This window comes from Ambystoma mexicanum, chromosome 3q (genome assembly GCF_040938575.1).
Source record: "Ambystoma mexicanum isolate Mex_15411 chromosome 3q, UKY_AmexF1_1, whole genome shotgun sequence".
In the NCBI taxonomy this organism is placed as follows: Eukaryota; Metazoa; Chordata; class Amphibia; order Caudata; family Ambystomatidae; genus Ambystoma; species Ambystoma mexicanum.
Genome location: NC_090926.1, coordinates 854,342,843 through 854,360,129, shown reverse-complemented (window position 1 = coordinate 854,360,129; position 17,287 = coordinate 854,342,843). Strand labels below are relative to the sequence as shown.

The 17,287-nt window shown below is 46.6% G+C and overlaps 1 protein-coding gene across 3 annotated transcripts in view; it reads left to right on the top strand.

Moving 5' to 3' along the window:
• TRIM25 (tripartite motif containing 25) overlaps window positions 1–17,287 on the top strand; it is an 828,971-nt gene that overhangs the window by 590,412 nt on the left and 221,272 nt on the right. For 2 of the 3 annotated variants that reach the window (XM_069654946.1, XM_069654945.1), the window contains exon 8: window positions 16,641–17,009. The exons of the other annotated variant lie outside the window; for it this stretch is intronic. In XM_069654946.1, coding sequence (XP_069511047.1) covers window positions 16,641–17,009 — 369 coding nt within the window. The remainder of the gene's footprint in view (window positions 1–16,640; window positions 17,010–17,287) is intronic. 3 annotated transcript variants of the gene reach the window in all.

Sequence of the window (17,287 nt, the reverse complement as noted above, 5' to 3'; positions counted from 1 at the left end):
AGGCCACCACAACGGTCTGTATGTTGCATCTAGCCGTTAGTACCGCGTAAGGGCATACTTGTACTTGGCGATCGTCCCATAAAATGGTCAGGGTGGTAACGTTGTTCACGCGGAGAACCAACTGGCGGTTGTAAAAGCCATCCACCGGTGTCTGGTACTCGTGACACATACAATAATGAAGGATGTACCTGTTTTAAAAACATAAAAAATGAAATTAGTCTCACCATCAGATCTTTATTAAAATTATTCATTTTATATATTAGTTCGGGAAATTATTTCATAGCTAGGACAGTGCAACTGGGTATTATACGTCAAGGGGGGGCTGTAGGATACTGAGACAGTCCCCCAGTGCAGGGGTTGACAGGGAGGCAGTGCAGGTGGAGAGTGGAAGGGCCCAGGACCGAGGTCGCAGACAGTGGACCAGTTGTAGCAGGGGAGAGGGAGAGAGAAAGCAGAAGCAAAGAGGAAGGTTTTGAGGTGCTTCCGTAAAAGGAGATGGTTCTCCTCAAGATAGTGCGCGGTACAAAACAATATGCCACATAGAACGAACAAGTACAACTTAACCCGTCTTTAAAGCTACTGTATAGTAATTAAATTGCGGTATAAACTCATCTAAAGAGTTACTTACATTATATTTGCATTTTCCATTGTGTCTGTGCGTAGGGCAGCCCCGAAATACCACTCCTTCTATGCCGACGTTATTTCTTCTAATGAACGAACATTAAATGGCTTTAGTTTCTGAAATTATATTCATTATCGTTTCTTACGTTATTGCCCCACACCCCCAAAAAGAAGTCTTTCGGGATGGTCCCGGCCTGTCAAGGTCAAATGACAATAGAACCTTATACTGAGTCGTGGGCCATTCCGGCACCCGAGCAAAAAATCAAAGCAGCTGACCTTCACTTTGAACGAGCACACATTCCTAGTTAGCTACATTCAGTGTAAGGCCATCTCACAGGACTCACAGAGCAATCACTTTTATTTACACAATACATAGCTACACATATTCAATGGGCCTGCGACATGAGGAGACTCGAGAGAACAGACAATCAAATTACAATCATTTAAACCGTGATGTGTATTTCTCAATGAGCTCTTCTTTAGGTGGACATGGAACAGAGGCAATGTTGGGTGGCAATGCAGTTGTCCCCTGCACAGGTTCGTTCACAACTCCATGTATGTGCCTATCTAGGACATCAACAATAAGTCTCTCAATAAACTCATATTGCATATCCTCAAACACTGGTTTGATAACCCATTGTTTACTTCTTTTAGTGAAGGCCTTATTGTAGCGAAGCGTCCCTAAAGTTCCGGTCATCCTACTTTGTTGACGACCAACATTATGGTTATGTGCCAAGACCGCTAGAAGAGTCCGATTTATCATGCCCTCCATGCCAAAATGCAATCGTTTTGGCCTGTACTTTAGGCACATATTGTGGAACACCTCCAAATCTCCTGTGTGGCAGAATTCCGTGAGTCCCCTCAAATCTCTTGTTATAGTTTTATCAAATACAATATTTTCAATGGCTTTGTGAGTGGGTGATGAAGGAATCAACCACTTCTTCTTCCGTGCTTCCTCTGTGGACAAATGGCCATGTTCACAATTGTGGAAATGTTGGTTTGTGGTCCAGCGGTGAACGTTGCTACAGTGTAGCATTACTGACCGCCATTTTTCCAGTAGAATTTCCAACGACCCTCCACATGTTTTTGAGCTCCACCAAAGATGGTTGCTGATTGACTTGGACCACTGTGAAATACCTTGCATATCTTTTTTTTTACCTGCAGCCGACATTTTTTTATTGATTGTTTTTGCAAGATGCCAAACGTCAAATTGGTGATTTATATTTTTGTACTCTTCTCTCATTGTCTTGGCAATTGAAACGTGTCTGTCCGTGGCTATCAGGTCGATCACCATTCCCCGCGATTGTAGTTCTTGCAATGATGCTACAAAGCCAACTTTCTCCATGGCCACTGAGGATGTACTTTGTGACACCTGCACGACCACCGAACTCACAATTTTCTTACTTTCCATGTCCTGAAAGTGGTAGGTGCAGTACTTGGCTGAAAATCCTGGGCTGTCGCACTGTCCATCACCGGCTAGCCTGAACCGTTTGCCCGCGAATGTACTATCAATAGACATTTTTTCCATTCTCCAAGCTTCGCTAATGGCTGGAAATAGATAATCGGTTTGGTATTTGTAGAACTGAGTTTTCGCAATGAAATGGATTCCCACAAACTGAAAGAAAGACTCTAACTTTTTAAAACTTGAACCACTAAAAAGTGCAGCCGCTGCACAAAGTAGATTGCCTGCTGGCAGTTGCCCCAGCATGGGTTGTGCAGACCATGAGAAAGGATGATATTTTGTACAGGTGGCATGTATTTTAAGGTTAGTGCCTCGAATTGCACGAGTCACATTAATCAATGGCTCCCCACATACTTCCCCACCAACCGAATGCCCACATTTCATCCGAATAATAATATCAATCAAACAACTATCGAATACAATGAATTTGGCCTCTTTCCTTATACTGTCACTCTGCATCCCAGCTGGTTCGGCCTGTAACGTTGAGGACATGTAACTCACATGAAAGGTAGAATCTCTGATATCGTCTTCCGCTTTGTTCAGTGATATTGATGGTGTTTCATTGTCGTCCACTTCATTCTCTTCCATTGCAACATCTGTTCCTTCTCCGACGATGGGTGAATAAAACAATTTCTTCAACTTTCTCGCGGTCTTAGTTTTTGCGGGTGTGGATTCTGTGAATTGATCTCCGACTGCATCCGAACTACCAGGAGGACATTCACTATCAATGGCTGGTGGTGGTATAGCTCCGTTGTCAATCACTTCATATTCTTCCCATTGGCACGATGCATCTCCAGTCTCAAGTCCCTGCCAAAAGGTTTGACAAGCAACATCTCTCGTTCGCTTCACTGTCTGTGTAGATCTAGTTCGTACACCCACTCGCAACTAGAGGACAGATTGGAAAAGGGATGTTCAGTTTAAACACAATTTACAGTATTGAACTATTAACAGTGAAAAACAACATAATATAGTGACCAGGACACTAACCTTCTTTTGCTTTCTTTTCTTTGAAACTTTCTTGCCTCGAACTTCAACATCAGGACGCTGTTGCTCCGACTCGTGTGTGCATGTCTCCACTTCCTCTTGTGCTGCAACGACTATATTTTCATGATAAGCACATCCATCACGCACTGACGCTCCATCGACTCCCTGAAACATAGAACTTTCATTAGTATGTATAATAATATTGAAAACACAAAATGTACTTGGGGACCAATACCCACGTACATCTCAATAGCAAAACACGAATGAACGCTTTGTGTAGAACATTCAAACGACAATTATTCACGCATTGTTGATCTAGTTAGATGGAACTGTCAAGATCCATACCTCGGGCTCCTCATAGACTTCCATTGATGATATTATTGAAGATGATGCTTCAGTGACTCCCTGAAACACAGTAATTGCATTAGTATGGTTTTCTATTTTGTTAAAAAGAACATAAACTTTGTGCAGGCGTCAACGGCTCATCTAAATAGACCTGCACAAATGATCAGTTGTCTAAAATAAATAATGGATATCTAAATATGATTCAATTTGCTCGATCGTTGGAAGTGTCACCACCCAGAGATCTGCATCAACTACTAGGGGTGATGTTCTTGTAGAAGAAGCTCCGTCATCTCCCTGAAACATAGTACTTGCGTTAATAAAGAAGGAAGTATAGTGGATGTAATCACGTCATATGATTTCGCTTGATCGAACTGTCAGTATCCATACCTCGAAATGCATAAGAACATCAAGGGACGATGTAACTGCGGTGCACACTTCTGCAAGCTGTTGCGCTGACCCGTAACTGCATGCTCCCCCTTCTTCTTGGACTAATGCTCCATCGACTCCCTGAAACATAGGACTTTCATTAGTAATGAACACAATATTGAAAAAAGAAGACACATAGGAGGGCGACGACAGAATGACATATCAATGGCTAAAAACGAAAGAAACATTGTGTGTAACAATCACGCTACAAGAATGCAAGATCTGATGATCTCCATCGATGGAACTGTCCGGAAACGTACCTCGAGCATCTGAGTGACATCAACGGTTGTCGTCAATGCGTTGGACTCCTCAGCATCTCCCTGAAAGACAGTACTTGCATTATTTTGGATAACAATAATTATAACTGAAAACAAAGACTAGAGGACGAGTACAAGGGTGTACCATTAGGTAAAATAATCACACGATAAATTAAAACTATTGATTTACATGCCTAAAACAAGTCAGTGGCAGAATAGCTAAGTAAGATTACCCGATAGGCGCTTGAAGTGGCTGATGACTGCAATAACGACACGGATGGAGAATCTTCCGCCTTCATATTGAGTGGATACATAAATGGGGAAATTATTGTTAGCTAATGCTACACACTACCGCAAGGCCGAGAGATAAATACGTAAACTTGACTCACCAGTGGAGGGATGTGGACGAATAGAGTGGGAATAGCGGTTGAGAGCAATTTTCGCTTTGCTCACGGTGTGTTCTTCTTTATTAGCAATGATGTGGAGTACATGTCTGAGCTAAAGTGCCTGCTGCAGATGCGGTATCGATCACCCCTCTTGTCCGCAAAGACTTCTAGGACTCTACTTTCAAGCTCAGACGGTGGATATCCGCAATATCGGACCCATTCTCTTATCTGATCTATTGTCTTAGGGAAAACATGCATTATAGTACCTTCAGATTTATTATGGGTCTTCGAAGGGCAACCGCCAATGGAACAGGCAGGCATTGTGGAAAGTTCTGAAAAGTAAAGATCAACAATTCTCTATAAATACCAATGTGTTAAAAAATTAAATGACACATAAAAGGTTCAATGCAAGGTTCGTTTTGGTTCTTGGAACTATACACGTTATTCACATGCGGATAAGTATTTGAATAACTTTAAAAAAATAGAAAAATAATTTGACTAAACTCAGAACATGTGACTAGTTCCTTGCATGTACTGTCTTGAACGAAAAGAAATTGGACGCAAAATGATTATGGTACATGGCCTTACCTTGACGAACAAACAGTTAGATGCAGGGATCAGAGTAGTTTCTTGTCGTAAAACAGGGAGCAGTTCACAGGTTGCAAACTGACAAGTTTCCTCGAAGTGGTCACGGAAGTTCACAGAGACGAAGAGCAGATAACCAGCACCTTCACGGGTTGACTAGCAAAGCGCAAAGAAGCTCTCTTTAGAAATATGAAGTGGGTTATAAAGAATTCGAAACAGGGGTGTGTTTGTGAATGAATGACGTGTATATGTCGTGGCATTATGCGGTTTGCAGGGGGGCGTCCAGCGTGAGGGGGGATGCTTGGCAGGAGACACGGGGTCTGGAGGTAGACATGGGAACAACAACCCATGCTCTATAGACCACTTTGAAGTGTACATGGTCTTTGGCACCTCTTGGCCTTTATCGCTCCCTGACAGCTCCACTTGCCAGCACAAGTACCCCGGTGCGAACTGCCTTTGATAGGGCGGGGGGTGGATTGGGGCGGTGGTCGTGCAGACAAGACACAGGAAGACTCGTGAATGGAGACACACTTATGTGGATTGCAGGGGGGCGTCCAGCGAGAGGGGGGATGCTTGGCAGGAGACGCGGGGTCTGGAGGTAGACATGGGAACAACAACCCATGCTCTATAGACCACTTTGAAGTGTACATGGTCTTTGGCACCTCTTGGCCTTTATCGCTCCCTGACAGCTCCACTTGCCAGCGCAAGTACCCCGGTGCGAACTGCCTTTGATAGGGCGGGGGGTGGGTGGATTGGGGCGGTGGTCGTGCAGACAAGACTCGTTTGCCGCAGGGCCTCACCAAGGAGAGGCCATCTAACTGCATGTAAGAGGCAGGCTGCAGGATCTAGTACATGGAAGGCAGGGGGGTGAGTTTATAAATACCTCACCCTCCCAGGAGAATATATGGGTGCAGTTCACCCTGGAGACCCTGGATGCCTAGGCAGTTAGTCAGCAGCAGGCTGGCCTGTGGTGGCAAGGCGGCACGGGCCAGAGGGGGTCATCTCTGTACCCGGTGCCCAAAAGGATGATTTATTATGATCAACCATATTGATTATTTACCTATAACCATGTTTTGTATCAATAAAATCCAACGGCCTTTTATTGCCTTCGCTTGAACAAAGTGGTGTGGTAAGTATTTTTGGGGGAGGAGGCAAGGCCGGGAGGCTTGATGCCAACCCACAAAATAACATATGTATGTCTGCTGCATATGGGTTCAGCGGTTATGTGGATTGAAGGTGGGCGGCCAGCTTGAGGGAGGATGCTGGCCGGAGACATGTGGTGTGACAAGGCACAGGAAGACTATTCAATGGAGACACACTAGATTCATTTAAAAAATCAAAACAACCATTGTTAAAATATATGTTGGGTTTTATTTTAGATCTTAATTTCAATTGAACATAAATAATAAACATTACACATTGTAAAGTTCCGGTTGCAGCACATCCAGGGAAAATCCGCGGTATTGTCCACTGTCGCTGGGGAAATGTTGTCTAATGGCAATTACCGCACAGGCAGGTATTACTCTCCGAACGCGGTGTCCGAGCCTCCCGTGAAGCCACCAAGTGAAGCAACGATAGGCCACCAGCCTGTACCACCTGTGAAAATGAAAGATGCAAACTGTATTAAAATGACAAAACTTTCTTATCACTGTCGATTCAGGTAAAAAATGTCATTCGAAGGGATTGTGTCCTCTGACGTATTCCTCATCTTAGATATATCCTTCCAGCTTGAGGGCGCTGCGCGTCGATGTCCCTCGACAGCCGCCGTATCGACGCTCGACCTCATCCTGCCTATAAAGGCTGCGCGCAGCGTCCGTTGCTCAGTTCCGTTTTTCCGCGCTTACTCTGTGCCTCGGAATACCGTTGCTCAGTTCTTAGTCAGATTAATCCTATTTACCTCGAGTTATTCGATCCATACTCGATGGCTTCCTCGTCGGAACCGACAACTCCTCGATCCGGCTTCAAAAAATGTCGAGATTGTGGGAAAAAGATGTCGTTGACCGATCCTCACAGAAATTGTCTGTGGTGCTTGGGAGCTGAACACCATTGTTCGGAATGCGAGGACTGTATGTCCATGACAGCTAAGGCCCTGAAGGAGCGTAGGGGGAAGCTGGAGAAAGGTAAGACTTTTAAAGCTTCTTCTTCGTCGACGAAGTAGAGACATTCGTCTCCTCGTCACCATTCGCGCTCCAGGTCTCGGAGTGGGTCTCATCACTCCTCGAGATCGAAGCACTCGAAGAGGAGGCGTCGAAGATCCCCTTCCCCGTCTTCCTCTTCCTCTGTTTCGCCAAAAAGAATCCCTTGCCCCACGAAACATAGTTCCCGGGCTGAATGGGAGGAATTCCGAAAGAATATGATGAGCGTCTTCGAGAAAGCGGCCTCGACCCCCTCAAAGACTGCCGAGAGCGATGCTCTGGTCGAAAGACCCGAAGGTCAAAAACGCCGCGAGTCGCAGTACCCGGCGAAAGAAACCTCTCGAGCGCGTTTCGAACCCTCGAGCAGGACTATGACCTCCAAACCTTTCTCGAAGGTTCCGTCGACGCCGTCGACGAAGGTCCCGTCGAGGTCGATGTCTTCAGCGCCGTTGTCGAGGGGACCTTCGACACACGGGTCTGTCGACTCGACGCCGGCCTCGACACCGGCGTCGACGCCAAGAAAAGTCACGGTGACCACACATCCAGTGACTATCCCCAGGCCCTCGACGTCGATGGCGTCGATATTGTCGAGTAGAATTCCAATTCTGTCGAGGTCCTCGAGGCCTCCACCTCTGTTTTCGACGCCACGCTCGAAGCCTTCGACGTCGGCGTCGACGACATCGACGTTTTCGAGGCCAATAATGACAAGTTCGGCACCCTCTGCCTTGGAAATGGGATTTACTCCCTTTATGAGTTCAGAACAATTAAGAACTATATCCTCAATTTTAGAAGAGGGTGATTTGTCTGAACAAAACACATTTGAGTTACAGGGACCTGTAACCCCAGTAAGAGAGGAATTTTCCTCTGAAGAGCGCAGATTAAAGGATCTTCATGATTCTTTACATGAGGCAAGTGGGTTAGACACTTCCCCTGAGGTGGATTTTGCTAAGCCAGACCCGGGGGAGCATGCTGAAACCCCCTACAGAGCCTTAATGGCCAGGAATACAGAGTTCATGGGGTGGTCTGCACCTTCACAATCTTTCCAGCAAGATGACCTCACGGATATTCTTGACAAAGGCCCACAAGAGGATCCTGTGGTGCCCTTTCATAAAGCTCTTCAGAGAAAGATCATGACAAACTGGGAAACCCCAGATGTAATACCAGCAGTAAATAAAAAACTGTCTGCAAAGTACAGGGTATCTTCCACAGACCCAGAGTTTTTGTCTAAACATCCATCCCCAGAAAGTCTGGTGGTACAGGCAGCATCTTCTACCGATGTCAAGACGGCTTATCCTACAGTCCCACAGGACAGGGACGATAAAAAATATGATGCTATGGCAAGGAAAGTCTTTTCAGCATGTAGCATGGCGTTAAAGTCTGTTAATGCTACTTGCACCCTTGCTAGGTACAGCCATACACTTTGGGAGTGTGCTTCTACAGCGGCTGACTGCATCCCGGAGGGAGAAGAAAGGGATGCGTTCCTGAATATTATACAGGACGGTAAAGACGCTATGTGCGAATCCCTCCAGACGGGCATTGATTCGGCTGACAGTATCAGCAGAGCAATGGCGGCAAGTACATCAACCAGGAGATTCGCTTGGTTGAGAAAGTCGGGTTTTGCCCCAGATGTGCAAGCCAGGCTCTTGAACATGCCATTCGATGGCTCTTCTTTGTTCGGGAAAAAGGCGGATGACAGTTTAGAGAAACTGCAAACTTCAAAAGCTGCAGCAAAATCCCTAGGAGCTGCAATCCGTCAGACTCCTTTTCGTCCCACAGGAACCTCTGCGAGGGGCAAGTCCTTTCGCTTCTACTCCGCATTCGGAAGAGGTAGAGGCGACCGGCTCAAAGGGGTCAAAGAAGAACTACCCGAGGTGGACGGGGTAGATATTCTAAAGCCGCAGCAACAGCAGGTGCCTCTTTACCATCGGCATCTGCATCAGCCGCCCCAAAACCACTCTGAGGACTCCCCTCACAGGACACCTGTAGGAGGCAGGTTGACTCAACATCTGACGGTATGGCAGGCTATCACGTCAGATGCTTGGGTATTGGAAACAGTCACCCAAGGTTACTGCCTGCCTTTCCTACGTATACCTCAGAGTCATCCACCGGGGATCAGCTCTCAGAAAGCTCCAGATCCGCTCCTCTTGCAGGAAATTTTGGACCTGCTAGAGAAAGGTGCCATAGAACCGGTACCTGTAGCGGAGAGGGACAAGGGCTGGTACTCCCCTTACTTTCTCATTCCGAAGAAAGACGGAGGACTGAGACCCATCTTGGACTTGCGAGAATTGAACAAATTCCTCAGAAAAGACAAATTCAAGATGGTCACTCTTTCTCAGATCCTCCAGGCCCTTCAGTTTCAGGACTGGTTGGTATCTCTGGACCTTCAGGACGCTTATTTCCATGTGCCTATCCATCTCAAACACAGGAAATATCTGAGGTTCGCAATTGGCAACTCTCACTATCAATTTCGAGTACTGCCATTTGGGCTGACCTCCGCCCCGAGGGTCTTCACCAAGTTAATGTCGGTAGTGGCTGCAAGTCTAAGGAGGGAAGGGATTCACGTCTACCCCTACCTGGACGATTGGCTGATCAGGGCTGTTTCTCCGGAGCAAGCTCAGATCCAGCTAAATCACGTGTGCCATTTCCTTCACAGACTGGGCTTCTCCCTCAATTTAAAGAAGTCACAAATGATACCATCGCAGAGACTCCAGTTCATAGGAGCGATCCTGGATACTTCCCTGGGAAAAGCCTCGCCACCAGAGGTGAGGGCTCAAGATATTCTACAGATGGTTACCAAGTTCCAGCATGCCCAACGTCTCCCAGCTTTCGACTTTTTGAGGTTGCTAGGCCTCATGGCATCCTGCATTTTCCTTGTGCCAGAGGCTCGCCTGAGAATGAGATCCCTCCAGTGGGCACTGAGGACTCAGTGGTCACAATTCTCAGGGAGAATGACAGATCTTCTTCAGGTTCCCGGCAGGGTGGCTCGAGACCTTCAGTGGTGGGCCTGTCAGGAGAACATTCTGAAAGGAGAACAGTTTTGGCAACCCTGGCCGGAGATAACAGTAGTCACGGATGCCTCACTCACGGGGTGGGGAGCCCACGCCAACGACTTGACCATCAGCGGTCGTTGGTCTCCATCGGAGTCCAGACTACACATCAACCTGTTAGAGCTGAGAGCCATCAGACTTGCGTTGAAGGCTTTCCTGCCAGCTGTACAAGGGAAGAACGTCCTGATAATGACGGACAACACGGTGGCCATGCATTACCTCAACAAAAGAGGAGGCGTAGGATCACTACCCCTGTGCAGAGAGGCGATGCAGCTCTGGTTTTGGGCAATCCAAGAAGGAATCTCTCTATCGGCATTTCACCTAGCCGGAGAGAAGAACTTGACAGCGGACGCTCTGAGCAGGCAGAACACAGTCTCCCACGAGTGGGAGCTAGCTCAGGAAGTCCTTCAAGAGATCTTCGCCCTTTGGGGAGCCCCTCAGGTAGATCTGTTCGCCACCAGCCTAAACAGGAAATGCGACCTGTTCTGCTCAAGGGAATTTCCTCCGAGAGGAGCTCTGGGAGACGCGTTCATAGTGGACTGGGAGTTTCCGCTTCTGTACGCGTTCCCACCGGTCCCTGTCATTCCTCAAATGATCAGGAGGTTGAGAAGATTCCGGCGAACCATGATCCTAATTGCCCCGGATTGGGCCAGGAGAACGTGGTACCCGGACCTTCTAGACTTGTCCATCTGCCCTCCAATTCGACTTCCTCTCAGAGAGAACCTACTCTCACAGAAGGGAGGTCAGGTTCTCCATCCAGACATCAAAACCCTCAACCTTCACGCTTGGCTTCTGAACGGCTGAGGTACAAGGATTGGGACCTCCCTGATGATGTTATGGAGGTGTTGCTTTCGGCAAGGAGGCCAGCAACAAAGTCTTTATACCGCTGCCGTTGGAACAGATTTTGCAGCTGGTGTAGAGAACAGAATATCAACCCATTTTCATGTGGTACATCAATGGTTTTGTCCTTCCTACTATATTTGGCAAATTCAGGCCTTCAAGTTGGCACCATTAAGGGCTATCTCGCAGCGCTATCCATCTTTAAGCGTACTGCGGAAGAACCATCCTATTTCAAATTACCCTTGGTAATACAGTTTCTAAAGGGGTTAACCAATGTTTATCCCCCAAGACCATTCCAAGTTCCCCTATGGGATTTAAACTTAGTACTAACTTTCCTAATGGGTACACCTTTCGAACCTCTCCATTCTTGTTCGTTAAGATTCCTTACCCTTAAAACTGTTTTATTAATAGCACTTACATCGGCTAGAAGGGTGAGCGAATTACAAGCTCTTTCTTGTAAACCCCCTCATACAATCTTTCACAAAGACAAAGTTGTCCTGCAAGTGAAGCCTAATTTCCTCCCAAAGGTGGTTTCTGAATTCCATATCACTCAGAAGATTACCCTACCATCTTTCTATCCTCCTCCTCACCCGGGGAAAGAGGAAGAGAGGTTACACAGACTAGACCCTAGGAGGGCTTTAAGTTTTTACATTAGTAGACTAGCCAGGATAAAACAGGCAGACCAGCTGTTTGTAGGTTACGCAGGTCACAAGCTGGGGTTACCAATAACTAAGCAGACCATTTCCAGATGGATCATTCTAGCCATTCTGGAATGTTATAAACTGGCAGGGAAAGAGCCCCCTCAAAACCTTAGGGCTCATTCGACCAGAGGTATTGCAGCTTCATCGGCCCTCAAAAGAGGCGTGCCGGTTAAAGACATATGTGCGGCCGCTACATGGTCGTCTGTCCATACCTTTACACATTTTTACAATCTGGATTCCTCCTCCAGTCAAGAGACTAGGTTTGGAAGGGCTGTACTGCATTCTATTCATCAATAGAAGACAGCGTGAAGTCAGTACTCCCTCCTCCGAATATAGAATACTGCTATGGGAGCCTATCTAAGATGAGGAATACGTCGGAGGACACAATCCCTTCGAAGAACAAGTTACTTCTTACCTTGTAACGTTCTTTCGACGGGATGTTCCTCCGACGTATTCCTCATCGACCCTCCCATCCATCCCCGCAGTTCTACTTCCCTTGTTGTTGCAGCTTATGCTCCTTCAGGGTGATTAGTCTAGTCCAGACAGTAATACTGTGGGCTACAAAATGGAACTGAGCAACGGACGCTGCGCGCAGCCTTTATAGGCAGGATGACGTCGAGCGTCGATACGGCGGCTGTCGAGGGACATCGACTCGAGGGACGTCGACGCGCAGCGCCCTCAAGAAAAAAAATTTCCGAGGCCAGCAGAAGTGGAAGGATATATCTAAGATGAGGAATACGTCGGAGGAACATCCCGTTGAAAGAACGTTACAAGGTAAGAAGTAACTTGTTCTTCTGCTTTGAAAAAAATTCTATCTAGAAAATGCACAATATGGAACCAATTTACATGCATTCGAATGATATGTAGATGTAATTTTATATGCGGGAGACGACCATGAAATAGTAGTGGCATCACTGACATCACAACCAGAGTATACTTACTCGTTACTCGGATTACGCGGACGAACAGTGCCGCGAAGTTCGTGCATAAGCACCATCATCATCCTCAACACGGTCCGTGAGAGGCAGGCTTCCCTGAACTCTGGCAGCTCGGTGATGCATTGCAGACTTGGCTCGCCTTCCGAAATGTAGGCCAAGCACCCGGAATTTTCACGGCAGCAGCAGTTCTCCTCCTCAGTTGGCATTAGCTCGCACCGATTGCACGTGCACCAGGTGGAGACGCCGTCCATGCGACATGGTCCAGGCTCTTCATCCGTTGACTGGTCCTCCCAACTTCCGTCCGAATCCCCATCGCTTTCGCGTGCTTGCCTTTCCAGTAGTTCTTCCTCGGTGTACTCGGGCTCGTACATATACGGCATTATTGTAGCCATTGTGTGGTAAAGAAAGTAAAATAATTTACAGAGATGGTACAGGTGTTCACAAGGCCTAGAAGCGGCGAAGGTAACTGACCAGAGCACAGAAACGAGTCACAGAATACTCAAAGTAACACAGAGAGAGTAATGGAATCGAAAATCTGCTGCTGTGTGTTGTGAAACGGTGTGTTTATACTTATTGAGGAAAGAGGCGTCCTGCCATTTCCATGGCGACACTTCATTAGCTGAGGCGCAGCGATTGTTGACACGAAACGTGCTTTGGCGTTGGGAAATGGGCGGTACGCGTCTGCTGATGTCAGGCTCAGGGGCGGGGGATTAGATTTAGTGCCGCAAAAGCAGGTGAGCCAGGTCGATGCGGGGAAATGATAGGATTATCAGAAAATGGCGGCTGATTTCGAGTGCGTTAATGGACGAAAAGTCGGGTAAGGTCCATAGGAAAGTTTTCTACGATCTACCGATTTATGCTTTAAAACACATGGCCGAACCGTAGGGACAATAAAAAAAAAGTCCCGGAACTATCCTTTAAGAAAGCCTTTTGTCAAGCTACAGTCTTAATAGCTCCTGACTACAGCCAAATCTTCATTGTGCAAACTGATGCTTCCAATACAGGGATATGTGCAGTTCTGAGTCAGCTGGATGAGAAAGGTAGGGAGAACCCCATCTGCTTCATCAGCAGAAAGCTGAAGAAACCAGAAACAAGGTGGGCAACCATTGAAAGAGGATGTTTTGCTATTGTGTGGTCACTGAAGAAGTTTAGACCATACTTGTATGGATCTACTTTTGTGATTCAGACTGACCACCGACCCTTGCGATGGTTAATGCAGATGCAGGCGGAAAATCCCAAATTGTTAAGATGGTCAATCAGCCTACAGGGGTTTAGTTGTACCATTGAGCACAGATCAGGGTGTAATCACCAAAATGCTGATGGTCTCTCCATAATGTTTTACCGACTTGAGTAAGGAGATTCATATAGGGGTGGATTACATCCTCCTGTCCATTAGTCTGGGGGGGACGAGTGTTAGGGAGAATTCTCATAAATGTTCTTATTCCCTTCACCTTAGAGACCCCCAGCAACTTTGCTGGATTTTGAGGACTTGATTTTCTTACCTCGAAAGAGTGTGAAACTTTTTTTTCAACTCTTTCATATGTTTTGATGTGTGTTTTACACTTGTGTTCTTTGATTATGGAGTTTTAGATAACTCCATGGGCATCATCTTTTCATGTGTGTTACACAGCACCCTCAGTGCAGTGACACAGGGATGTCTTTTTAGACTTCCCAAAGGTTTAAATACATTCTCTGGGATAAACTACTGTTGCCCAGAGAATGTAAAGTGAAATTGACTTTACTAGTCTTTCCAAATTCCTAGACTCAGCACACACCATCTTACAATGTAGTGCTGGAGGGGTTACATAGTATCCCCTGTGTCTAAATACTCATGTAGCAGTCAAATGCTACCCTTTCCTATTGAAAAGGTTGGTGGCAGTGGTTTTACAATGAACTACCACGATATTTCCCGACCGCGAACGCTGGTAGCTAAAAATCACGGGAGCCATGTTTTTCAAGATGGCGCCTTAAGCCACTTTGTTTAAACGGGTCCCGGTCTTCTTTTTTCACCATTTCTTTTTGGAAAGGTCTTTCTAGTGTTTGTGTCTGTGTGCCAAACCAGGTTTGGTCCCTTTGTTCATATGCCTTTGGCGGGCTTCAGGACTGAAGACCGCTTCTGGCATCTGAGTGTCTGGGGTGGGCAGGAAGTGAGGGAGGTGCCCGAAATTCCCTGTGCTTAGTCTCCTATGAGACCCAAATGCACTCTGGCGTGATTGGCTGGCTGACTGTCCAGCAAGGCATTTTTGCTGTTTTACATAAACAAGCTGTCCCAGCCCAGGGAGCAACAGTCCTGCCGGCCTGGGGGGTAAAAGCACCTTTGTCCCCCAGGCCAGTCCGCCCCTGGCAGTCTCCCATTATTTTGCGGTTTGTTGTGGAGCCAAACAGCAAAATCATTGCAGGGTCAGAGAGCAGACAGCACTGCCCCCTGTGTGAATAAAGGACACAGGTGGATTGTGCTGCCTTCTACTAAGGGGGGTGGGCTGCGCAAGCCCCCCCCAAGCGCGAGGTCCCGGGCAGTTTGCCCCCCTAACCTCCTTGTGACGGCCCTGATCGCAGGGTCAAGAGAGGGCTTTTTAAGTAGGGGAATATTCTGTGAGTGTTTCAGGTCTGCTGGTATCAAGCTAGTTGAACAGGAGTGGTTGACCGCTATACATAGCCACGGGGCAATGTGATCTATAATCTCCTGCAGGGTAGCAAGAGGTATCGCATCTGCTGGAGAAGTCGATTTGAGGCCCTTCATAGCCTTAATTATCTTAGTAGGTGTAAATACTGGAAAGATAGACCAGTTATCTATGTTGTTTGTAACTGGGCACTGTGGATCCGTCTCGGTCCGTGGCAACACAGTGGGGACAATAGTTGCTCGCATATTACTGACTTTGCTAACAAAAATGTCAGCCAACGTGTTGCATGAAGCTTGTGATGGGATGATGTTGTCCTTTAAGTCACTATTAGTTGAAAGGGAACGCACCAGTGAAAAATGTTGTTTAGGTTTGTTAAGTGCCTCTTCCACTTGAATGGTGTAGTATTTAGTTTTGGCCACGTGAATTGCTTGGTAGGCCTTGGAGCAAAGATGGGTGCTTCGGTACACTTGAGGCAAGACTTTCATTTTTATAGTTCTGGTGAAAGCGATGATCAGCTGTCCATTATTGAAAAGAATGAAACTGTGGGCCTCAATACACGGAAGGCGGTAACCATGGCGCGATTAGCGCCATGGTTGCCGCCGGTATTTTACAGAGTCCGCCATGGTGAATGTTAGAATTACCGCCCCATTCCAAGGTGTGCGGGGGCGGTAATTCCTCATTCACCATGGCACTTCCCCATTCCCATTTTTGCCCTCATAGGGCTCAATGGAAATGGGGAAGGCAGTAATTACGGTACTGCAAATTGCGGTACTGTAATTACCTTCAGAGTCCCTTTGCGGGTCCCGTACTTAACGGCTGGTAAAACCAGCCGTTAAGTTAGGGACCCACAAAGGGACCTCGTAGTAAGGCGGTAAGGGATTACCGCTACCGGTAATCCCTTACCGCCATCCGTGCAATGAGGCCCTGTGTGTTTATATCAAGGAGAACATAATTTGTTGACCGGTATAGCAGTTCAGTGGGTTGGGCATTTACTGCAGTCTTTCATCCTTCCCATGTCAATAAAGGATTACTTTGTTAGGTAGTAATGATACCTATATGTTAAGCAGAGAAAATCCTTTCAAATTGCAGTGTGTATCATTCAAACTGGCAATATTAAACAGAATGGCGAGTCCCTCTTAATAAAACTATCCTAGAAAAGTCAAAGATAGACTCTTCCCAGAAGAGCCTGTGTTCTCATTGAGCTGCAAGTCTTTGATGATAATACATTTTTGACAATTCTGGTCATTTATACATGACAGATTATCTCTTGACCTTATCCTTTTCGTTTGTAGAGACTTCAGAAGAACTCTTAAAGACGGTTGAAGATTTTGAACTTGCTATATCGTCACTCAATGAAGACAAACTAGACAAACGGCTCTGGTGTTCAAAGCAAAGATTACAGCAACTAAGACTAACATCGGAACAAAATGAATTGGACGATTTAATCAAAGATTACCAAAAGGATGTGAACGCCTCTTCTTGCACTACTCCCAATAGAGAGTCGAATGGTGCAAAACCTTTGAGTGGCTTCAGGGCTTATGAACGTCCTTTCAGAGAAAATGTTTTTATTTCATTCCCAGACCGTGGACAAAGCCATTGGGGAAGATCAATGTCAAGGGGGCCACGAGGCGTCATGCGCTCGCGTGGACGAGGCCACTATGGTAGGGGATATAGCCACAGTCCGCACCGTCAACCCAACTGATACAGAGATCCCTTACGAGACGTCCTAGGGCCTACTGTCCCCCAAGCGCCAATCCTCTAACACACATACATGTATGCAAATATCTAATATTCTGTTGTTTCAGTTGTTTTCAATGAACCAGGGAATGACCTGGGCACACAAACAACCAATCATTCCTAATAGAGGCAACGCAACTGAGATGTGTGTGTGTGTGTGCTGTGTGCGCACGCACATTTTATTGAAAATTATACAGTGCAT